The sequence below is a fragment of the Astatotilapia calliptera genome, chromosome 3 (genome assembly GCF_964374335.1).
Source record: "Astatotilapia calliptera chromosome 3, fAstCal68.1, whole genome shotgun sequence".
NCBI lineage: Eukaryota > Metazoa > Chordata > Actinopteri > Cichliformes > Cichlidae > Astatotilapia > Astatotilapia calliptera.
In genome coordinates this window covers 60,590,974-60,616,567 of record NC_137424.1, presented here as the reverse complement: position 1 = coordinate 60,616,567, position 25,594 = coordinate 60,590,974, and the positions used below count along the sequence as shown (strand labels likewise).

The 25,594-nt window shown below is 39.0% G+C and overlaps 2 protein-coding genes and 1 long non-coding RNA gene across 3 annotated transcripts; 1 reads left to right on the top strand and 2 right to left on the bottom strand.

The window, feature by feature from the left end:
- Positions 1 to 4,953: 4,953 nt before the first annotated feature.
- LOC113013778 (broad substrate specificity ATP-binding cassette transporter ABCG2-like) lies at positions 4,954 to 25,452 on the bottom strand. The gene is made up of 16 exons (XM_080293018.1): positions 24,404 to 25,452; positions 23,807 to 23,921; positions 23,375 to 23,527; positions 22,999 to 23,156; positions 20,197 to 20,299; positions 19,790 to 19,838; positions 19,603 to 19,701; positions 17,517 to 17,627; positions 16,989 to 17,142; positions 11,997 to 12,018; positions 9,107 to 9,165; positions 8,918 to 9,007; positions 8,143 to 8,267; positions 7,820 to 7,974; positions 6,363 to 6,452; positions 4,954 to 5,528 (listed from the first exon to the last, which is right to left on the bottom strand). The coding sequence occupies exons 1-16, from the start codon at positions 24,454 to 24,456 to the stop codon at positions 5,457 to 5,459; spliced, it is 1,608 nt and encodes a 535-aa protein (XP_080149144.1). The 5' UTR covers positions 24,457 to 25,452; the 3' UTR covers positions 4,954 to 5,456.
- LOC145421969 (uncharacterized) lies at positions 10,014 to 11,811 on the top strand. Its single transcript, XR_013903336.1, has 2 exons — positions 10,014 to 10,904; positions 11,432 to 11,811. It is a non-coding gene; the product is annotated as an uncharacterized LOC145421969 (long non-coding RNA).
- Positions 12,163 to 15,936, bottom strand: LOC145421950 (uncharacterized). Its single transcript, XM_080292966.1, has 2 exons — positions 15,425 to 15,936; positions 12,163 to 14,740 (listed from the first exon to the last, which is right to left on the bottom strand). The coding sequence occupies exons 1-2, from the start codon at positions 15,578 to 15,580 to the stop codon at positions 13,649 to 13,651; spliced, it is 1,248 nt and encodes a 415-aa protein (XP_080149092.1). The 5' UTR covers positions 15,581 to 15,936; the 3' UTR covers positions 12,163 to 13,648.
- Positions 25,453 to 25,594: the final 142 nt, after the last annotated feature.

Here is a 25,594-nt window from a genome sequence, read left to right as displayed (position 1 = left end):
TGCACTGCTGCCTGCTCCTTATGCATTGCTACGAGTTACGCCATCACCTGGCCGAGCAGCTGAGCTTGCTCCTTGGGCTGCAGGTCCGACATGCCCAACGGGTATTTTGGTATCACTGTGATAGAAAGGACCCAGAACACACTGTGTTGGAAGGAGAAATAATTGATTTGCAAAGGTTCTTTTTCACTCCTGACAGCTTTACAGTTGTTTCATTGCTGCTTGACACACACAGGTCCAGGTTCCAGCTTCACTGATATACAGAGGGCTTAGCCACCTTTCCAGCTTCCTGGCACTGTCCCTTGAACCCACTTCACCATCCCTCCTCTTCAGTGGAGCTACAGACCACAACTCCCCAACATTATTCTTACACAATAAGTTGAAATTAAGACTTGTCCCTGTTCAGACAGTGAATGGACTGATGTCTTGTTCCAAAGCCTCACCGAGCAACAGTCCTCATTACTTGATCAGTATCCAAAAAAGCCAGTTTAACAGCTGTGGTTTTATTTGCAATGTGTCAACTATGTGTCCCCCCAAACATCTCCCAGTGTCACAGTGGATCAGGTCAGGAGACAACTGAGGAAGCTTCGCCCCAGAAAGGCAGCAGGCCCAGACAAGGTGTGTCCTAGGATGCTAAAGGCGTGTGCTGCTGAACTTGGGGAGCCGCTACAACGAGTCTTCAACCTCAGTCTGCGACTGGGGAGAGTGCCCGCCCTATGGAAGACATCCTGCATCGTCCCGGTCCCCAAAAAGAACCGGCCCAATGAGCTGAATGACTTCCGACCGGTGGCACTGACGTCACATCTTATGAAGACTCTAGAGCGGCTCTTCCTCAACCTCCTCCGACCACAGGTACAACATGCCCAGGACCCACTACAGTTTGCTACAAGGCGGGTGTCGGAGTGGAGGATGCCATCCTGTACCTCCTACACAGAGCCCACTCACACCTGGATGGGGGAAAAGGCACGGTCAGGATCCTGTTTCTTGACTTTTCCAGTGCCTTTAATACCATCCGGCCCTGTATGCTTCAGGAAAAACTGAACAGGATGGAGGTGGACCCCTGCCTGGTGGCTTGGATCTCCGACTACCTCACCGACAGACCACAGTACGTCAGGCTGAAGGACATCACGTCTGACACAGTGGTCAGCAGCACAGGAGCACCACAGGGAACTGTGCTGTCCCCTCTTCTCTTCACCCTGTACACCTCTGACTTCTGCTACAACTCTGAATTATGCCACATTCAGAAGTTTGCAGACGACACAGCCATCATGGGGTGTATCTGGGATGATCAGGAAGAGGAGTACAGAAGTCTGGTGAGGAACTTTGTCGCATGGAGTCACACAAACCACCTGCAACTCAACACCTCAAAGACTAAGGAACTGGTTGTGGACTTCGGGAGGTCTAGAGCAGGTCCACTGCCAGTTCAGATAGAGGGGGAGGAGGTGGAGGTGGTCAACAAGTACAAGTACCTCGGGCTGTGGGTGGACAATAAACTGGACTGGTCATGCAACACAGAGCACCTGTATAAAAAAGCCCAAAGCCGACTGTACTTCCTCAGGAGGCTGAGGTCTTTTAACATCTGCAGGAAGCTCCTGAGGATGTTTTACCAGTCAGTGGTTGCTGGAGTACTTTTCTATGCTGTGGTGTGCTGGGGGAGCAGCACAGCAAAGAAGGACTCATCCAGGCTGGAGAAACTGATCAGGAGGGCTAGCTCTGTGGTCGGCATGAAGCTGGACACTCTGGTGACAGTGGCAGAGAAAAGGACATTAAAGAAACTGATGGACATTATGGACAATGCCAGGCATCCTCTGCACACGGCCATTAACAACCAGAAGAGTCTGTTCAGTGACAGGTTGCTTCTCCCAAAGACAAGAACTAACAGACTTAAAAACTCCTTTGTCCCACACGCCATCAGACTGTTTAACTCCTCTCTGGAGGGGAGAGGGAGGGGAAACAGGAGGACAAAGGAGGGGGGAACAACTAAGCTGTAGTGCCTCTTCACCTCACTGTGCAATACCTTTTGTGCAATACTTTTGTAAATAGTCAACAGTGCAATAGACCTTAATACTTGAAATGTGCAATTCATTCACTTGTATTTTTATTTTTTATTCCTATTTATTCTATTTATCCCCTTCGTATATTTTATTTATATTGTCTCTGTATTTATATATGTGTGTATATATATATATATATATATATATATATACATATATATTTGGAAATCGAATTTCCCAGAGGAACCCACCCGAGGGATTAATAAAGTTCTATCTAATCTAATCTAATCTAAACTATTTACAGTGTGACTTTTGTGTCTGAAATCAGCAAAGAAAACAGAACAGCAAGGATTTAAAAACAACTTTTTGTAAGCAGTACAAATGCATGAGTCTTCCAATATAATCGAAATTATACCTGAGTTCTTGTTTCTTTAAATTACTAGTGACATATTAACATAAATTGGTGGAGAAAACAAGTAGCATTCAATACCCATTGGTATTTATTTAGATTATTTTTCTCCAGTTGATCTTTCTTAGTTAACTTCAATAATTACTTCCTCCAAATCATCAACATGTATTTTAGACCCCATTCCTACAAAACTGTTCAAAGAAGTCCTGCCATTAATAAAAGAATCTGGAAAAAAGGAGAACGCATTTGGAGGAGTCTATAAATTGGGACAGCCTTCGTTGCATCGCTGTGACATAATTGGCCTTCAAATGTGGCCTCAGGAGGATGCAGCCTATGAATTTGGATACCCCAATAGTTACACTGTAATAGGTCTAGGCTCCTGGAGGTTCCCATGATTCAGTGTTTCTTCTTCATTTTTTTCACTTAATATGTGTTTTTGCACCTCTTTTTGCATTTATATATTAGTTACTATTAATCTCTGGCTGTCTTCCATAGCGTGTTTGTGTCCTGTCGCCTTCTTCCTGCCCAACCAGTCATGTAGGACGGCCCCTCCCTGAGCCTGGTTCTGCTGGAGGTTTCTTTCTGTTAAAATGAAGTTGTTCCTTTCTCGCTCATACAGGGTCATATGTTTGTTGCAGTTTTCTCTGTTTTCTTTTTATTAGTGTAGATAACTTGCCTTGAGGAAACTGTTGTTGTGATTTGGTGCAGTATAAATAAAATGAATTAAAAATTGAATTGGCAGCTTTAGACCCAGCCCCCAGACAAACCTTCACCAGTGAATTCCTTCGTGGATCTTAAGTAGGATTTTCAACCATATATGCAGCTCTAGCCTCTGCCAGTACTCCTGTCCATGCCCAATCTCCTGGCCCATTTTTACAGACTCTCCATGTCTGCCAGTTAGATGGATTTGTGACAAAGCTTGATTTCATGTTTTCCTTATCCCTGCAAAATGAACTTGTTGTATAGTTGGATACATTGTCAGCCATGTAAGTGGTGGATAATGGCAGATATGGTGCTATCATCAATTAGCCAACAGTTTTGGTTATAACTTGAAGAACTAGCCGATTTCAAAACATCTTTCATAACTGAAGTTCAGACATAGTTTCACAAGAGTTATGGCTTCATCTATGACTGAGCATTTTTAACCACAACTGCTTTGGTAAATGCTTGATCATTATCAGAAATTCTCTTTCTGTCTCTCCCTCTCACACTCTCCAAACTTTCAGAGGTTTATGGACTGTTGTTAAAAGAAGGCTAGAGTGGTAAACATGGCACTGTCTAAACGTTTATGAGACACGTTGTTGGAATCAAATTCAAAATGTGCTAATGCATCTCTTAAATGAATGTATTACCCCGTTTCAAACATTTGACATATTAACCCCTCATAATGTAACATACTTGATACATCTGTTTTTGTGACTTCTATATCTTGAGTGTGATAGTTCTATGAGAGAGGCGTTTGTTGTATAAGTGGTTGCTGTATTTATGTATTGTAGTTGTCCCAGAAGCTTGAATATTGGATGAACCTGTGAGGCCAGCTTGTTTTACTATTTTGTAGGTTTCTACCAACACTACTGCTAATATTTCAGTCATCCCTTGCTTTGACTAATTCTTTAGATCTAGTAAAGCAAAATGAAATCTATAAGATTACTATTTACTTATAAATACTCAAATCTTATCCAAATCTTGTCTTACTGTGATGCTTTTTGTATACTTTGAACTGCATACATTAAACTGTTGTAGCTATTTCACACAATAAAGCAAATGATACATACAATCCTATATTTATTAACTACTAGCAGTAATATACAACAGCAGGATCCATGATATTGTGAAAGTTCATTTACACATAAGGAGCAACAGACATCTTTCTGGCCATGACCTCTGTCTTCCTTGGTTTTTCGAGAAAAGGCTTCTGTAAAAACTCCCATATTGCAGTGAATGTAGTAGTTTCATTTCTTTCTTTCATGACCATCAGAGGCATACCCACATAGCAGACAGGTCTGGCCCGGATCTGGTGTCAAGCTGGCACTTCTGACTGACTGGTGTCATGGCAGGGTGTATGTCAACCAGGTGTGGGCCAGGTCTGGCAATGATGACACTATTTATGTTCCCATTTTCCTATTTTAGTTAGAAGACCAAAATGCCATGTTGCAATACTATAGTATACTATAGTAGCCAATGTTTCAAATGCAGGCTTGAGAGTTTATGAGTGGTTTGTGAGTTTACACTTTATCCAAAACCTAGTGAGGGTTTACTCATGTTTACCACTGAGTGACTGTAGCTCAGGAGGTAGAGCAGGTCACCTACTGATCAAAAGGTTAGTGGTTCAATCCTTGGCTCCTCCAGTCTGCATGTCAGGAGTGTGAATGCATATGAATGTAGTTAGGAAGCAGTCAGCTTAAAGAAAGTCTGTGATTGGGTGAATGTGCCATGTTGTAAAGAGCACTTTGAGTAATCCGGGAGAGTAGAAAAGTGATATATAAGAATCAGTCCATTCACCGTCTGAACAGAGTTTCGTCATGTTACTTTTGCACAAAATAAATGGTGAGATATGCTGAGATACCAAAAGCTGCAGTTGCTCTGATATCACTAGAGGTGAGTCATTCCCCAGAGACTCCCAACTTTACAGCAGAAATTTGCTCATGGTACACCAGAACTGCAGTTCCTCTAATGACCACTTGAGACTGGCTTTATAAACGAGTCAGTCCCCACAGACTGATGTAAAAATGTCCAACTTCATTGCAGAAATAAACATGTTTACAGCCTGATACAAAAGCTGTTTAAACAACATCTTTAAGGGACTTGAATTGTGTTAAGGCTTAATGTTAGATGTATCTATTGTGTTAATAACTTTAATCCCTTTTTAATCTCTAAATTTATATTTTGAATTTTGATTGCAGCACAAATTTGGTTTTTAAACATTTTGCATTATTTTGGTAGTTATGGGCTTTGTGCTCACAGATGAGCCTGTTTTCCATGTTTCTATCTCATTTAGGAATCCCCAGTGAACCTCATCACTTCATGTTAACTTGCATGTGTCTCAGTGCTGCTTACTATTGTTGGTTGAGAGTGGTATTCATTTTCTCACAGAATGTCAGCCCGGTGAACTCATTAGCCTGCAGAGCCTGGAGAGATTCACAGACAAATCAACAAACATCACTCAACAAGAGTTTCAGCTGAAGAAAAAGTTCTTTTAAACCCAGAGTACCAACCCTGCTCACAGTATGCATGTGTAAAATGTAAAAACTACTGAAGAACTGCTTTTTTTTAAACAAAATGTTCTTCCAGGTAAGGTGATGCTAGCATTATTGCACAGGAGTGAAAATCTACAGCAAGTTAAAAGGTTTTCTAAATCTTTGCAAATGCCTTCATATACTATCATGGTTTATTTCTAAAAGCTGATCTTACCTTATAACTGATAATCAGCACATCAATCAATCAAACTTTATCTATATAGCGCCCTTTCAGCTGGAGACACAAATCCTCTTTGGGGTTGTTTTAGGAAAGGTAGAGCCAAATGCAATACAAACTAAAAGCAATGATGCATTTTGAAAGTAATAACAAAATGTCAAAGAGAAAAAAAATAGCTTGTAAGCACCACAGGAGAAGAACCAACAGGGAAAAAAACAAATAAGCAGTAAAACTTTATGTAAATAAAGACGGCCAGATAAAAGATCCTAAAAAGAGATAAACATTATAAAATAGAATAATTAATTGATTGATTAGTTAATAAATTAGTTAATAAAATAGATTAGTTAATAAAACAATGTTGCAATGTTGTGTATCATGGTGTAGCCCAACTGAGCTCAAATATGGTGTAAGTAACTAAAGTAAGTTTAACAGTTTAGTCGGTTACAGGCCTAACTTAAGGGAAGGGAAGATTTCTAAGTGATTATAAAATTGCTGCAGATATAATAAAACTGTTAAAAATAGATGTAATTGCCAGTGTTTGTACTTACACTGAGGCCATATCTGGGTATACTTAAGTACTTTAACCACGCGAGCCAGCTGGCGATGGAGGGGATGTTCACTAGCAGTCCTGCAAAGATCTGGAGAAAAGGAAACATAGCAGATGAGGCGAGTGGCGAGGCTTTGTGTGGTAACTTCAGGTTTAGCCTTGAGTTTTCATTTCTTTCTGCCTGTATGCATAGAAGATCCCACATCTACAGAGGTTTTTCGCTTCCCTGATGAGTACCAATTTCAAAACCATGGTATTGATCTCTCAGCCTTTTACAGATCAAACAGAGCACATAGGCCTTGAACTTGTTGACCTTTCATAAAATTTGTTGAAATATTGATTTGTGTTTTTATAGCTGTTCTTTTCTTGCTCCCAGACTTTTACCTTTGCCAGAAATAAAACTAAGTCAGTCTTACATGTCACAGGAATACATTCCTTTATGAAATTCTGTCTAACTTCAATAACATTAGCATTACCTGTCTGACCATCATGAAGATTAAAGGTGTTAGTTATAACTTCTCTAAAGCTGATATTTAACTTCTCACTGTCAGTTTTTTCTAAGCGAGTTCCTCATAAATTGATGTAAATTCATATTTTTATAATCAAATAACTGAACATTATGAGATTTGCTTTAATTCAGTTTGCTGTAAACGTGTGTCAGAATCGCAGCCTGATGTTAAGGTGGAACCAGAAAAGGGAAAATATACCCCGGTGCATGCTTGCAAGCACAGTCCCATCATGGTTTTGTGAGTGTTTGCAGGATTTTGATGGAGATTACCATTACCTGTGTTATAAACACAGTTTGCATTCTGCACTTTTTGATGGACTTATTGACTAAGCCATTATTATTTAATACGTGATTTATTAATTATGTCTTATAGACTGTATACAAAAAAAGCCAAAAAAGTGTCTTCAACTGATTAGTAAAGCCTTGAGCTGACCACTTTTATGCCTTCCTCTTTACTTTTGGAGTCTTATGGAGTTGTGTGTATTCATTTTGTATTTGATTTTATGTTACATTTGTAATTTTGTAATAGTGTGCCTTCTTTGCCCGCTCTTTCTTGCCTGCTGTAAAAAGAGTTGTGTGTTTTTTTTTTGTTTGTTTTTTTATTTTATTTAAAGGGACTTTCGGGTCAAATAAAGCTTAAATAAAAAATAAACAAGTATGTTGCTAGTCAGCCTGTGAAGCCGAAGGACACTTGTGACTCACATGAAACAATAAACAAACCTATCGGGTCATGAATTAAGTCAAAAGTAGGGTCACTTTTCCATAACCTTCTGTACAATCAGACAGAGTCGTCGCCCCCTGCTGTCCATTTGAAAAAAATGCAGGTCTAGGAGACCTTCACATTGGCTTATCTTTTCAGAGCCAGAAGCTGCAGCCATCTTCATATATGGAGGCTCTGGGTGTGTATGCACTAATGTTTGCACAGGTGTATGCTGATGTGTGTGCATCACCATCATGAAGATGCAGGTGATTGTCATAAAGATGTTAGCGATGGCCACCACTGTCTGGTCAGCTGAGATGGCGAAAGCCATGGAGGTGGCGGTGTAGGCACACAGAGCGACGGTGAGCATGAAGAAGAAGAAAGCCCCAGCTGTCGGCTTCAGACCTGTACATACACAGACGAAATCACAAATCAGAGCGCCAGGGTTATAAATAGTAACAAAGATGCACAAACGGCACATGATACAAATCCTAACAAACCTGTGATGTGTAAAACAACCTGCATACAATTAAAGAATAAACACCAGGATAGCACAGCTTGTCTTCCACCTACCAACCATGAAGTATGCCACACAGGTGAAGACGATAGCGGGAATGGTCCTCAGCGTGATGATGTCAGACAGGATCTTACACAGGAAGTAGACCGATACCCTGTAGTAACCGCTGATATACTCATGACTGCAGAGAGAGAGGAGGACATACAGGAAACGTTGTGTTAAAAACGGCATCTGTGAAAACATAATGATAAATAGAGGTGAGTGCCATTGCTGCACACCTTTAACTAATAAAGCTGTCAGAAGCATTTAATCTGAATTAGCAAGAAAGAAAATCAGCATAAAAGTGTAAAATGTCAAAAAAATAAAATGATTGGAAATGCATAAACTTTCCATTTTTAAAATGCTTCTTAATAATCCTACTGATCCTTATTAATTGAAAAAAAAAACATTAAATATAATGTGTTTTTAATAAGTAGATGATAGTTGTCATTATGATATAAAAGGGCACTGCAAGAATGTGTGTATTACGATTTCTCTTTTTTTTTTGGCTAAACCTAAAATATTACATTTTGTGAAAGAAGAAGGCAATGAGAGGAGAACATATTGATCTGACTAAAACAGAAAGTAAAGATGTGCATTTCCTGCAAAGAATACCGACTCGGGTCCCTGGATGATAAGCAAGTCCCAACAATTTCACTTCATGAACACATCTTTAAAGAAAGCAAAGATGCAAACTCCTCAACATGAATGAATGAGTGAATTTTACCCTCATATAATGAAAACCTTTCACCCCAAAGTGAATTAAAAAAGTTCCTTGAGTGTGAGACCCACGTGAAGATTTTCCTCTCTGCAATGAAGAGTTCAGCAGCCGACAGGGAGCTGAAACACTGATTCACGACGATGAAGAACAGCGCACCAGTCCTGGACACACAACCACACCATCAATAATCTCACATCCCAGATTCATTTTTATCATTTGTCTTTCAAATGTGACAAAGACAAATGTACTACAGTAAATACCTGTTCTGAATCCCACTCGAATCATTCTGGACATTGAAGAAAAGGGCTCCAACAACCAGCTAGGAGGATTGTCACTGCTACCTAAACAGATTTTTTTTTTAAAAAGACACTTATAACCACTTATCACAGTTATCAATGCAAGTTCATTATTCCTTGAGTTTGAGGCAGGGAGGTAGTGTGTTTCCCAAACCCCTTAAAATGATCTGATGATGCAGTTTCAGTTATTGACACCAGGTGCTGCTCCTGCTAAACTCCCACTGACTGATGACACGTGCACACAGGAAGAGATGAGCGGTGATGCAGTGACCACAGAAAAGCCCACAGTAAATTCAACAGCAGGCAAAATAACAGTCAAGAGAAAAAAAGAAAGCTTTCAGATAAATATGTAGTCATGTAAAAGACTAAGTGCCCCCTTACTGCTTCCGTAGGACTAAGAGGACAAACATCACCCACAAGCTGCTAATCAAATGCACTTGATTAGAAGTCTTGTTATATATGTTGTCTGTTCTGGAGACGTCAGATATGCATTAACACAATGCCACAGTATTCACAACAGTGTCAGTCCCAGACTGTGCAGTGATCAGAGAAACTGCAAAACATCCAAACATCTATATCACAGACTTACGGAAGCGTAGAGCTGCCACCCAGGCAAAAGAAAAATACAAGTGTATCACGTTATAACGTGAAAGGTTTATTGTTCTAACAAGATACTTTTCCTGTTTGTACAATATACTTTTCACGTTTGAACAACATAATATCACGTTATTACAATATACATAATTATCACGTTCGTACAATATAATTATCACGTTCGTACAATATAAATATTATATTGTACGAACGTGATAATTATATTGTTTGAACAATAAAATTTTCACATTATAACATATATTTTATTGTTCGAGCATGATATATTGCCGTAAAGATACGGAAGTGTAAAACATAGTGAAGTGGGTGACAGTGCAGATCAGAGTGCGAGAAAATGGCTCGTTTATTGGAATTAATTAAGTTCTATTTTATGCTTGGGGAGATTTTGCTGTTATTGAGCAGTTTGGACAGTATTGTGATAAGCATGCGGACACTTAGAAGAAACCTAAAACGCATGGGACTGTACAGGAGAAAGAATGAGTCCGATCCGATTGAGGTGGCACGATTTCTTATTGATCAACTGGAGGGACATGGGAGGCTCCATGGATACAAACTACATCACCTGAACTGCATTCAGGCAGGTTATGTTGTCACGCAGAGTACTGTGAGACATTTACTGAAATATCTTGACCCTTACGGTGTTGAGCAACGACGCAGAAATCGCCTAATGCGACGCACGTATGTAAATCCTGGACCAAATTTCATGTGGCATGTTGACTCCTATGACAAACTGAAGCCTTTTGGAATCTGTATAAATGGAGCTATTGATGGGTTTTCGAGAGTTATGATTTGGCTTCATGCCTATTCAACAAACAATGATCCCAAAGTCATTGCTGGATATTTCATAGCAGAAGTTGAAAAGAGGATGGGAACACCTGCTAGGATTCGCTCTGATTTGGGAACAGAAAATGTCATAATGGCCGAGATGCAACGATTCTTGCGCTGGACTATGGATCCGAACGTCAGAAACTGTTTTATTACTGGATCCAGCAATCACAATCAGCGTATTGAAGGCTGGTGGGCCTTTCTGAGACGACATCATGCTCAGCACTGGATAAATCGTCTCCAGGAACTAAAAGACCATGATTGCTTTTCTGGATGTTTTTTGGACAAGCAGCTCATATTGTTTACGTGCCTGAACGTCATCGAGGTATGTAACCATGTTTATATTCTTTTAATGAGTCATTGTGTGTGTGTGTGTGTGTGTGTGTGTGTGTGTGTTAGAGAGAAAGAGAGACACGGAGAGAGAATAAAAAGTTTGCTTTAACACCTACCATGCACCATCCCTATTATCACTCCGTTGAGGATATGAAAAAAAATGCATATTTCACTGGCCAGAAACATAAAATCGCACTGTCTAAAACAATTCACGTTTAATAATTACTTAAAATTTTCCAAAGTATCACGTGTCTACCACTGTTATTCTTGTTGTTGAGTATTTTTGATAAACTCTGTTTTTCCGACTGTCATTGTGTGGTGCTTTTGATTGATTGATTGATTGATTGATTGATTGATTGATTGATTGATTGATTGATTGATTGATCGTACTTTATTCATCCCGAGGGAAATTGGGTTAAGGCTGCCAGCCGTGCCAGCGCCGTTTTGGGTAACATGTTGAGCCAAGAGAAATGTGTTCTTTTACTGATATGAGATTTTTTAATTTTTAATATTTAATAGGAAGAGCTGCAGCAAGTTGCACATATGTGGAACACCCATCTAATACGCAGAAGCAGAAATGCAGTTGCTCCAAGTGGACGTCCGATTCTCATGTACACCATCCCTCATCTCTTTGGAGGACAGGATCATCTGAAAGAGGTTTCTTGGGAGGCAGTGGATGTTTGTAAGCAAGAATGTCAACAGAGAGGACCTTATACCTGTGATGAAACCGTTTTCAGCTTGTGTTGCCTTATAATGTCAGAGAACTTCTTACTTCCACCAAGCACAGCAGATGAATCCATTGAACTGTATCTCTTCCTGAGAGCCTATATACTGAAGGACTTATAAACCTAAATATAATTGGGCTTTGGGAATTTTTACGCATATATTTTTGGGTACAATGTTTTATTTGTGCAATAAACAATAGAAAAGACATTCATTATTATTTTGTTTGGATTTTCGGTTCAAGATAGTAGCAAGCAAGCATGTCTAAATATATTTAACCAAATCTGCGTACTCCAACCTTTTGGCATTTCCAATTATTTTTTAACGGAATTTCTATTATATCTGATTTCTGTTTTAAGACTGTCAAAAAAACATTTTTTAAACTGCTGATCCTATACATTATCATTCATGAAATATTGTTTTCAATTTTACTGAACACATTGTGCAACTGCTATTCATCCACGAACAGTTTCTTGTAAACTGGTAAATGTACAAATTCTGCATTATTTAATAATTAACAAATAGTGTTAGATGTTAACCTCCCTTTTATTTGTGTTCAAGGAGAAGAAAACACGGACTCTTGATAAACACTACAAAACTTAACTTATGTGCCAATTTTCTGTCTTTTATTCCAGTCAACTATTGCATCAAACACATTGCCTTCCAAAGTTATTCCCTTAAAATATGTTCTAAACAAATGACTGGTGGAAAGGTAAAAAAAATATACTTGAAAATAATTAATATTAAGTCTTTTGAATTATTACTAAACAAAACATCCCCTCTAGCAGACATCTTGTATCCTACAAAACTGCACCACAGACCTGTGGAAAAGGACCTTGACACATGATAAGAACTAATAATAAGCATAGTTCACCACTTGCTGCTAACCATATGAACTTATTAAACATAATTAGTTAACATTTAAACTAGTAAAACTTTTAAGTATGAAAATTTAAACTGAAATTTACATTTTTCATGGTGGAAACAAATTGATGTTATCCACAATTTTTGAAAATAAATTCAAATATGAAATAAAACACTTCCCTGAAATTTAAGCTCTTTCTTTTTTTATACAATGATGTGCTCCCTGTTTGTGGGTTTAACAAACTTTAGAGCTTCATAGCCAGTCATTGTTAGTGCAAACCTTTCATTCTTTGGTTTAAACATGATGGACTTTAATCAAGCTATGCTGAACTCATAAGAGCTTTTAGCAGCCAAAACATTGTTCAGTTCATTTCCTAGTTCTGGGTAGGACGTGTATGTCCATGGTAGTTCCAGAAGAGGGCCGCATGTGTGTGCCACAGGTCGTCGTGCCAGTCCATCCACAGGCGTGAACAGTACCTCAACCTTGTCAACACAGATGACATCTGACCCAGTAAGAAACCTGAACATCCTTCTGAGCCCTGTATCGTCAAGTCCTCTGATGTACTGGTGCAGAAATCTGAAGCTCTGCTTCTCTGCTTGAGTGGTGGGAGAGGCAGTAAGCAACTTCAAAAGCTTTCTCGTTGTTGGCTTTTTATCCTCATACATTTGTAGGACATCTTGTGGGCTTTGAAAAGCTTCTTTTAGGAAGTAGCTTGCAACTAAGGACATTTTCTCTGCGGCATATGCTGGTTTTTGGATTAATTGTTTGTGTGCGACTTTCAGAAGAAGGCCTTTTAAGTTCTCTTTGGTTGGAAGCACTGATACATCCAGGCGATCCATGAGATCCAGCACTTCATCCCTGTCTTCATCTGAAAGATCTTCTTTTAGTGCCCTTGTTATCAGATCCCTATCTGATTGACTTAGGTAAAAGAGAAGACTTTCAAACAGCAGATCATCTGATACTTGATTCTCACCGAAGATGAGTGCCACTGTGAAAACAGGAGCAAGGCGACAAGGGAAATATCCATGGTCTTGAAATCCCTTCAGTAAAATTCTACCCATGGATTTCCACTCTTCTTCCTGCCATTTAGGAGACAGTGATGGCACTCTGAACTCCTCTCCTTCAGCTGTGTTGTCCACAAACTCTGACTAAAATGCAGCATACACATCTCTTGATACGCCATCTGCGTCAGCTCCTTTTTCATCAATGTAGGTGTATTTTAGAGGGTGTATGAGGAGTGTTGGATCTTTGAACTGGCTGATCATTTCCTCCAGAATAGTAACCCTGTGAAGTTTGATGGTAACACAGACAACATCATATGATCCTGCAGAGCTTATTGCTTCATTGCTTATAGATGTTTCTGGACTACTGACTGCTGTGTTTGTTGGAGGAAGTGTAATGGATGTGATGACCAGATCATCTTCCTCAAACTGCAGGAATGGTTCATCTATTACAGTGTCATCAAGTTGACAAGGCAGAGGCTCTCCAAGGTAGGGTCCAATCATTACCTCAGATGTGTCTAATAATACATCTTCATCAGCATTCCTAGATTCTGATGATGAGATCACAACAGTGTGAGAAGCTTCTTCATCTCCTTGATGTGAGTCAGTCAGTTGTGTAACATTGTTTACATGTGTTTTCCCTCTATCATAAACTTCTTCATCATCTTCATCATTGGAAAATCTTCTTGTGCACAAGTAAAATCTCAACATTCCCATTTTAAGTGCTGAATAGAGTTCTCCAACTGTGACATCTTCATCAAATACGGCCTCTTCCTGATAGTCTAATATGTCATGACTGAACACTTCCCATCTTCCAAATTTGCTTTTTCCACTTGGAAAGAAAAGATCTTTAGCATACTGTAATATGTCAGCTTTTTTGGAGTCTTTGGGCACATCAAAGGTCCTTGTTCCTCCTCCTCTGCGCTTTCTCACTTGCTTACCTTCATGGATCCACCCTAACTCAATTTTTCGAGTCTTTTTCTCAGCCCATTTGTTGTTTTTTGCATATGTTCTTTTTCTCTTAGAAACAAATGCCTCCTCATGATCAGGTTTCTTCTCATTTTCATTGATTCCCATCTTTTCCTTCAATTTTTCGAGCAATGAGTTTTTTCTTGATTCCTTAGTACTTGCACCACTGTTTTCCAAGCAGAACCGTCTGGCAGCTATCCGGTCACCATATGTTGGGATGTAATCAGACAGGGTCTTGTCATCCATGAAATCAATCACTGTGGCATCAATCTGTAATAACAGGGATATTTATTACTATACAGAAGTACAAGGTATACCTGCTGCCACACCACATGAGGTACCTCACTAAAAAAATGTATGTAAATTTCACATGTGTTTTGATAATTGTCTGTTATTATTTTAGTGGCAGCCATCAATATTTAGCATTTATTCTTTTCCTCTCTCTATGGCAGCAACATTAATGAGATTCTCTAACATGTTATTAATAGAAATATTACAGTATATACAACGCCCACCTTTGAAAAAGTAAATTAGTATTCACGTATCTTTCAGTTGCACAGAGCACAAAGGGTTGAACTCACTGTTTTTTTTTTAATTGAAGACAAATATCAATATAAACACAGTTTAATTCATTTGTTTTTAGATAAACAAGGAAACATTGTGCATCACATAATATAGCGATATATTTAAGAAACCTGGAATCTGCATACGGGTTAAGTAGTAACATGTGGTCATACAACGACCCAGTTTTATACAGCGGGTTAATTTGTTTTACATTCTCCATTCCATATTAAAGATCCACACCAATGCAGCCTACCGTTACGTCCTTACGCAGTCAAAGCGAGAGAAGCGAAAACCGCTGTGGTTGCTAACTTAGCAATATGTCACATTTTTAGACGCTGTAACTTCGTAAAAAGCGAGTTTTACAAGTTTCCCCCTCAAGAGTGCACTTACGTGTTCTTGTAGCATTCGTAAGAGACAGTCCTCAGGTACACCACGATTCCGAAGAAATCTCAGAAGTGGGCTATCAGTGTTTGTGTCCATGTTGAAAGCAGGGCATTCAAAGTTAAGTGCCAGTTCTGACGAGCGTGCACTCTCCACAACTACCATGGATTTGGGTTTCCGAATGCAACACGTTTTACGTTCTTACAATAAAAAATGTTATTGTAATGGTATTTTTTTTTACGTTTGTACAATATATGATCACGTTCGTACAATATAATTATCACGTTCGTACAATATAATATTTATATTGTACGAACGTGATAATTATATTGTACGAACGTGATAATTATGTATATTGTAATAACGTGATATTATGTTGTTCAAACGTGAAAAGTATATTGTACAAACATGATAGTATATTGTACAAACAGGAAAAGTATCTTGTTAGAACAATAAACCTTTCACGTTATAACGTGATACACTTGTATTTTTCTTTTGCCTGGGTGGCAGCTCTACGCTTCCGTACAGACTCTACCATCTTCAGTTAGCATGTATGTTAAAGTTCAAGCCAGTACAGTTAGAAAAACACTGAGCAAGTATGGTTTGTTTCAAAAGGTTTCATCCTTATATTTTGCTTGTTCTTATGTTATTGTATTTTTGCACACCTCTGTTGCTTGTGAAGCCCGCACACAAGAATTTCACTCACATGTGCTGTGCCAGTGTACCTCCACATGTGATGTGACAATAAAAGTAATTTGATTTGAAAACTTTACTAGCAGAGAGCCAAAACCAAACTCGACATACCAGCAAAACACCTCACGCCAACTGTCGACCGGTGGTAGAGGGGTGATGAAGCGATGGCTCTGCATTATTCTAGGTCCTTTACCGTACAATGTAAAGTGACGGTTGTTGTGATTTGACACTATAAAAGTAAAAGTGAATTGAAAAAGACAACTGAGGGCTGCTTTTTGTCTTCACAGCCACAGGACTGACAGCCATGCCAAAGTACTGTAGTGTCAAATGTGTGGCCATCTATCCTATAGCTAAATCTTGCCTTGCCCTGGAAGCGTCTAATGTTTGGACTTTTTGAATTGTTTATTTTATACTCAAGTATAAAGACTTTCTCTTGTAGTGATAATATGTATTTTACCATTTGTTCTTAATATCATGGTTATCTGGGATTGATCTTGAGTTTTTTATATCTAATTTCAGGTTTCAGTTATCAGCCTTCCCCTGTGTTCCCCGTGTTTTGTCATATTTCATTCTGTTGGTTTTACTTAATTTTTTTGTCATAGTCTTTGTCTCACATGCCTTGTGCTCAGTTTTTCATCCTGTCTTGTTTTCCCTGATTATTTTCAGTTGTGTTCCCTGGCATCCCTCAGTTAATGTTTGTATTTGTTCATGTTGTACTGGTTGTCCTCCCTTGTGTTACTTTGTGTTACCTTGTAAGTAAATGAATGCCTGCAAAACCCAATGAAGTGAATAAATTCCCTCTTAGACAGTGAAGATACACATTCTCCAAACTGGACAGTTCTTGTTTTAAATAAGTGAATAAATAAAGTGAACTTTACACAGACTTACCTGAGCAATGGAGGTCTGCGGGTTGAGTATGAGGTTGCGAAATGTCCTCTTGAGAACCCATCTGAACTGTGTTAAGAAGCCAGTGGTGTAGGTGATGGTTCTGAAGGGAGTAGTAGTGACCACCTTCTTTCCCTGGACGATCCTCTCTGAGACAGACAGAAGGTGGCAACGGTTTGAATTAATTTACATTTAAACAAATGCTCATGTCTGTATGAACTAATGTGTTTTGTTCACATTTAAAGTCATTAACATGTCCTGTGAAGACAGGACAGCAAAGTTTCACAGTAAAACCAAAATAAAGACAACATCAGTTTGAGACAATGTAGTCATTCGTTATCTCTTTGTGGTTCATTTACATTGGGATTCAATTATTTGGAGAATTTTTGACCAATTTGTACTCACTATACCCCTTTTTTGTAGCCATCTAGCTTTGTTTATCGTCACCCAACATATTTTTGTAACAGTTTCAGATACAAACATTAAAAATCAATAAAAACTGAAGCCTTCTTTTGGTACCCACCCAGCTCTGCTTTGGTCTCTTTGAAGTGTTGACAGTTTCTGTACTCCTCCACCAGTTTCTCCCCAATCCCTCTTCGGGACTTCGACATCGATTCTGAATCCAGCTCTTGATCTGGATCTGGACAAAGAGAGATCTTGTCAGGTCTACAAAAAATAGGGTTTTATGTTATTACTTCTAATCATATAATCACTGGCATATGTCACAGAATCAGGATAAACTTTACAATTACAACTACAGTAGTGTGGATGTATTACTAACATGCAAGCTGCAAATATGTGAAATTAAAAAGCATTTTTTCTTTTTTTTTAAGCTGTCACTTGCATAGTGTTCAAAACAAGCCAAATATTTTAACCCAAACAAATTCAAACTAACGTCAAATCAAGTCTAAATAATGTCATGTGTCCTACAGTGCCTGAATGCAGCATGTGTTACAGGTTCACTTGAGGGAATTTTGATTTTGCACATCTTTCTGCAGCACTTTCACACCTGGTTGACCAGTGAATCTAAAAATGTATGTAGGACAGAAGAGGGCACCTTCATCCTGCTAGCAGCTTGTCCATAATTTGAGTTCATAACCTTTTAAAATCAATGTACTTTTAGTTATAGTAAACATTTCTGTAAGTATTTTCAGTCATTAGTAATACCTTTTTGGAGAACAAAAAAGGGAATAAAGTCAACCACTTTCACCTAACCACTGTATGCTGGACAGCTGGTTAAAACGTATGTTTTGGTTTCCACATGAAAGAAGTGTAAATTTCTCAGTGCTCAAAAAGTTTCAGGAATATTTGTCTTCTATGGATGTTGTTGTTTCTCTTCTGTAACCTAATCATCATGACTATGATGCAGCTGATATCGTGAGTTAAACGCAGTCTGCTGAACAAAAGTTATTGTTCAGACTTTAATGATTTCATGTTTGAACTAACTAAAGTTTCACAGGATGAATTCTCAAAAAACTATTTATCTAATGTGCTTTTCTCAGCAACGTTTTATGTAACAGCAGAAAGCCCTACGAATATTATAGAGGGCAAAGTTATAGCTCCCACTGTGAGCTGATAGTGGCCGAGTTGGACACTGGACACAGTGATACAGAAATGTGTCCATTTGGTGTTTTAACATAAAATGATGGTGCAGCATCAGCGTTAGTGTAGAACAGCTGTTTACTGATACTGGATGGTGTTTGTTGAGATGAAAAGGGAAGACTTGACACAACTTCTAAAAGCTTCTTTCTCTGAATTTTTTCCCCCCAATTTGTCCACACTCAACTGCAAAAACTGCATGTGATGGTTGTTATTATTGTGTGAATGCCTGTTTCTTTTTATTCTTTATACTTTATTCTAGTTGCTCCATGGTTCTTCGGCATGAAACTACTTCCACAGTTTTTGTGCAATTTTCATTGTTCAAATTTTAAACTATTCTGCTGTTTCTGCTAATGCCGGCTTCGGTGCTCATAACGTCTATACTTTTTGAGATATTAAGGTTTTTATGCCATTTTAGGCCCATTTTGCTGAATGGGACCACATTATTAGTGTGGTCACTGATTTTGCTTGCCGGGGTAGCTGTGTTTTAGCTCAGTGAGATGAGCAGCCGTTCTCAGAGCAGGAGGCCCGGGTTCAAATCCCGCTTATGGCAACATTTTTTTCCGATTCACAGCTTTTCAGCAGAAAAAGCTTTTTCACCTCTTTTCATCACAAATTACAGCCTCTTCTGCTCATTTAAGCAGATTATTCAGTTTCTCCATATCGTCTCAGTATACTGAGAACTGGTTTGGCTCAGCGAGATGATTAACTGTCTTTCACCTCTTTTCAACAAAAATTCCAGATTTTTTAGCTGTTTTCAGCACAATTTTTAGCTTCTTCAGCTCTTTTCAGCAGATTGTTCTCCTTCTTCTGCTGTTTTCCGATTCCACTACAAGGCATTCACACAGCATTTTTGCAGGAAATGCAAATGTTTCTAGTTATTATTATTATTATTATTATTATTATTAAGAGATTTTCCAAACAAGGTCAGGTTATAACCACGATGGCTTACACCTTGGAGGATCTTTTTTCCCCACTGCTGTCTTTTTGTCCAGAACAAACTTACACACCTTCTGTTTTCCCACTGTTGAGGGCGACGGCGGTCGAGTCTCCGTTGATGACATCCAGGAAGAAGTCAGCAGGGTTGTTGTGGGGCTCACAGATGTATCCTAGGAAACAGTTTTAAAACATAGTCACAAACATTGCCTTTCTGTCGTGTTGCATCTTGTTGGGTTAAAGTTAATCAGGCGTGCTTACCAATGTCAGAGAAGTACTCCAGTGCACTCCGTGCTGGGCCGTGATAAACCTGACATGTTTTACAACAGAGAGAAGAAGAATTAACATGTAAGTCACAGTTTCCTCCACAGGTAGCTTGAAGTTAGCTCAGTGAAAATGTTTAAGTCAGTGGTTCTTAACCTGGGTTCGATCGAACCCTAGGGGTTCGGTGAGTCGATCTCAGGGGTTCGGCAGAGCCTCCGCCGTGACATGCACGGCTCATTTTGTGCACCAGTAAAAAACATATCTATGTCTTGAATTTGAAAAACATATTTTATTTTTCACTAAAGAGGGGTTCAGTGACTGCGCATATGAAACTGGTGGGGTTCGGTACCTCCAACAAGGTTAAGAACCACTGAGTATTTCAATAAGCAGTTTTTAAAGGGGACCTGATGACCGTTGACTAGCAGGGTGAGGCTGTCGAAAAGGCGGTAGATGGTGTATCGAGGCTGGTGGATGGAGAGGATTATGGTACGACCATTGTTTGCCATCCTGGAATAACAGTAAAAAACTATTATTTAAGTTAAACTTATTCAATGGATTTTTTTTCATTTATTATAGTTATTCATTTAGTGATACTACTATTACTACTACCATATGATGCAGAGGGCTGCAGCTTGTGTCTTTCACCCTACATTGACAATTTGTTAACTGAAGTTACCTTTGGCCTGCCTTTCTTTCCATGTTAGGGCAGCCTTTGGTCTTCTCACTCATGTTTTTGGTTACCCTAACCTTTCACTTCATGGCAGATGTTTATACAGCCAGCTGTTCTTTACAGTCCTAAATTTCAGCATTTGTTTGGCCAGAAAATAAAGACCACATTGGGGAAGACCTCAATCATTCTGACCTGTTCTGACTCGTATAGAAGAACAGACTTCACATCTCTGTTGTGTTTTGGTCTTCTATGTGAACTGCCTTGATTTTCATGAAGGGCCAAGCCCAATCAAAGCATTCAATGCCTTTTACAATCTGATTGTATATATTATGTTGTATATATTATTGTATATAATGTATATATCCTCCTGGATTCTTTTATCTGTGCTGACCAGGTTACCGAGATAAGGGAAAACTTTAAGCATATGCCAGCTATTTGTCACCAGCAGTTAAATAGTCATAGGAGCGGTCTTAATGTTAATATGATGGCCTGAAGAAACTGTACACAGTAGTTTTTCAATAATGAGTTAAATCTGTTTGCTATTTAAAGGTTCTGTTTCTTGACTCTTCCCACATAGCAGGTCTGGCCCAGATCTCAAATTCAAATTCAAATTCAAATTTTATTTGTCACGTACACAGTCATACACAGTACGATATGTAGTGAAATGCTTGGACAACTGCTCGTGACCTAAAGAGAACAAAAAAGGAAAAGGCTATGAATAAGATAGGAAATAAATATGAAAAATTAAAAAGGGTAAATTTAACTAGGAAGGAATAAAATATAAATTAAGGTTAAAAATGAAATAACTGTACAACACAAATTAGAATGAAGGGTAAATTTAACTGGGAAGAATAAGATAAAGATAAATATATAAATTAAAGTTGAAAATAAAATAACTGTACAACAAAATACACAATATAGAACTATATAAGAATGTATGAAGAAATCTAAATATAAATAAATATATACACAATAACAGCAGCTGTACAAGTATTAACCGGAAATGAAGAATATAGTGACCAGTGTTGTGCAAAACCAAAGTCCAGAAAGTCCAGTGTGTGTGTAAGAACCATATGTGTGGGTCAGTACTGTGTGGTGGTGTGATTGAGAGACCGTATCGCCTGCGGGAAGAAGCTCCTCCTCAGATCTGGTGTCAGGTTTGTGAGTGTACACTTTATCCAAAACCTGGTGAGGGTTTACTCAACCTGACCACTGAGTGGCTGTAGCTCAGGAAGTAGAGCAGTTCACCTACTAATTGGAAGGTTAGTGGTTCAATTCCTGGCTCCTCCAGTCTGCATGTCAAAAGTATGAATGTAGTTAGGAAGCACTCAGCTTAGAGAAAGTGGGTGAATGTGGCATGTTGTATAGAGCATTTTGAGTAATCCAAGAGAGTCAAAAAGCGCTCAATAAGAATCAGTCCACTCACTGTCTGAACAGAGTTTTGTCATGTTACTTTTGCACTATTATGTTCCGGGACATGTTATTACATGGCTTGATTAAGGTACACATTAGGCTGACATCTGGGGCCAGAGCTGAAACTGTTCTGGGCCAGCACTGAGCTAGCATTGTGTCTGCAACTAGCCTTGTGCTGGCCCATTTGTGGGCCATCTCTGGCAAACCTGAGGTGCACCAAAGGGCCGTCATTCTTTGTGGTATGTGGGCCATGTGTAAGCACATTGTGTGGGTCAGATCTGGGCCATACCAGTTTTGCTATGTGATCGGACTCTTTGTTTCTTCTAACAGCCCAAAGACTGATTTTTTTGTGAAAAGATTTTTGGCAAAAACTCCAATTAATCTGATGCTTGTGCATCTGGGTCAATCTCTTTCCTTATTATTATGCTTTTTTGTTTTGAAAAAGGACGTTCCTGCAAATGAAGCTTCGTTTTGGTACTTTTGGTTTTATCTAGAGCATTTTCAGTTTCTGTACTGTTGTTTTTTACACTTAGGATGGCAACCTGGCAACCTAATTGGTAACCTAATGCAATTAAGCTCATTCAGCAAGTTAAGCTTTGAAGATTTTTTAACATTTTTAAGCATTTCAGACAAAAATCTTCAAATTTTCAGTTTTCACATTGCATTTTTGCTAGGAAATGCTTCTAGGTGCTTCTGCTCTGCTCCTAGAATAAACAGCAATCAGCGCTAGCTAGCAGTCTCCAGAAAAACACAGACTCCATGTTTCACCAAGCGAACGTTGTCTAATTGAACCAGAATTCAGCTATGCAATGATTACATCAGTCCTTCTTGCTTCTTACTTAATCCCTAATAAAACATTTTACACTGGAAAATACAGTTATAGATAACATCGCCCAGTTCATCCAAACTCCTGATGCAGATCTGGAAAAATGGCCATTTTTAAAAGTCAGTATCCTGCAAAATCATCACTATTTACAGTAGTGATGTTTGTGAGCTAGCTTGCCCAGTTACTTCATAGATTTAAGGACATAACTTCAGACTCAGTGTTAACGTTCAAGGTGTGGCCGCATGATATAGATGGGCATCTTCATGGCATCAGCACTAAAAATATGTGCGTTTTCACCTCTTGAGCAGCAGCAGCACAGAGTTGGCCGTGCTGGCGTCGAGGCCTGTGGTGGGTTCATCCAGGAAGAGGACAGGCGGGTCAATAATCAGCTCCATCCCAATGTTTGTCCTCTTCCTCTCGCCACCAGAAATCCCACGAATCAGCTGAGTGCCCACCTGCACAAGCATACTACAATCAGACTTTTTCAATCTGTCTTCCAGTTCTTCTCATGCTTCTTTGTTTTGTTTTTTTCTCATTTCTTTGCGCTATTTAATCTTTTGGATACTTTCATCCTTCCTATATTTTAGAGTCAGTTTTATGTATTCTATTATTCTTTTGTACCACTTCTTGACTAAATGTTTTATTTTTTTTATTGAAGTTTCTTTCGTCTCACCTTGGAGTCGGCCACTCGGCCCAGTCCAAGCTCCTTGATCAGTCTGTCAACTTTCTGCTTCTTCTCCTTATGGCTGATGCTTGATGGGAGCCGCAGGGCTGCAGAGAAGGTGAAGTTTTCTCTGACCGTCAGAGTCCCCATCACCACATCATCCTGCAGACAGGAAGCTACTGTTTAGAAAAAAAATCTAACACATTAAAAGTGACCAAACATTTACTGCTGCCAGATGCGTTTTGTTTCAAGGACATCTTTTTAACTCAGTTTAATTTCCACAGATGTGACTTATGACCTCAGTATTTCTAAAACAATTAACTTTATGCAACTCAAACAGACTTGGCCTAAGAAGCCAGTTTTATTGTTGCAGGAAATCTCTTCCTGCCCTGTCCAGGAACTCTGCTAAATCCTGTCGAACTTCCTGCCTGCTTCACCCACCTGAACCACATAGCCAGACAGACACTTAAAGTTTGGGGGCTGAGGGGCTCCGTCAATCAGGACCTCTCCTGACAGACCTGCAGGGTCCTTTCTAGCTGCCAGAACATCAAGAAACCTAAAACAAAAAGGCAACATTCAATCACAAATTGAGTCCCAGTCAGGAGGCTTTATGCAGACATCAGCTCACACCATCTATAAGGATGGTTGCTTTCCTGTTACACACCATCTGAATTAGCAAAGGCAAGAATAGGCAGTCTTTGCTAATCAGCTGGCACAAATATAGACGGGAAGTTTGAACGGAAAAATAGCAAAACGTTCTTGTTTTATTTCCTGTAATGTCTTTTCCATGTGGCAGGAAAATTGTTTATATATTCAAACTGTACTGGATAGAAGAAGACCTTATCTTTCTGTGTACAGGCAAAGACACAAACATTTAGGTTTCCAGCAGTTAATGTGTACAATACTTCCTCTACACTGATGCGTCGACCACCAGTTGTTCATCTCTTAACAAACAAAGACGTTTTCTTCAGATTTTTGCTAAACATGAATGGAAAACATCCTGATTTCTCCCTGTACAAACACATTTGCAGCACTCACGATGACTTCCCGCTTCCTGTCGCTCCCATAATGGCGTTGAGACCTGGCTTCATGATCCCACTGAGGGAGAGAGCGACAAAAATATTATCAGCGGTGAATCTGTAGATGTGAGTTTCACATGAAAAATGTTTTAATAATTCATTTCATAAACAGCAGCCGGGAAACGTTTGGACACATTCAAGGGTTTCAGCTTCTTAAATTTTAAAATTTCCAGTTTTTTCTTTATTCTGTTTATTTTTCGCTATTTTTTAAATTTGAACTCTTGGTTGAATGAAGTCACTGTGGTAACTGTGAAATTAATCAGCAATAAAAATAATAAGCTTCATTTGCATGAAGCATACAGCTCTTGAAAATTTACATTCCTAAAGTTTAATGGATCACTAATAAAGATTAAATGTTGATCTTATTTTTTACTGTGTAGGAATAATAAAATCTTCTTCTGAATTGGGGCAACCAAAAAATCCTGAAAGCAAAACCTCTGTGCTCTTCAGTGATATCAGGGTCATTGTAGTCATCCCAGGCAGTATGCCACAGCTAAATCTCAGGGAAATAAGAGGAAAAAGAACACAGCAAACAGCAAAAACAAAACAATAAAAAAAGAACCCAATCGCCCAATAAAATATTTACTTTCCGTAGACCTCCATCCCACTCACTCACCCTCTCTTCTCTCTACCAACCTTCATCTTCGCAGTGCTGCTTAGCCTAGGATTACAGTAATGACCCCAATATCACTTTAAGGCTCAGAGTCGCTGTTTTCGGAAAGCACTGGAATTCCTTCAATGAAACAAACAGTTCAAAAGGTTTGCAAAACACCTGTCTGACCCCAGTGACAGGTTAGGCTCTAAAAAGTAACTTCCAGGGTTACTTTTCCCTGAAAGTTTTCACAGGTTTTTTTTTTCTGAAATGATGAAGCAGTTTGAGTTCTGCTTTTCTCTAGAGTGACTTTTATGATACTACAGAAGTCATGCTGCCGTATTTCTGAGGAACTGAAATGGCTTTTTCCAGCAAAGTTACAAGTTTAGTGGCCGTTTGGTTGAGGATGTTTCGTAACACTGTGATTCTTATTCTGCATTTTCCCTGACATGTACAGGGATGAAGACTTCCTCTTTTTTTTTTAACCCTTGTGTGGTGTTCATATTTTTGTTACTCAGCTAGTGTTCATGGGTGTGGTGGACCCGCTAGAGTTTTGGC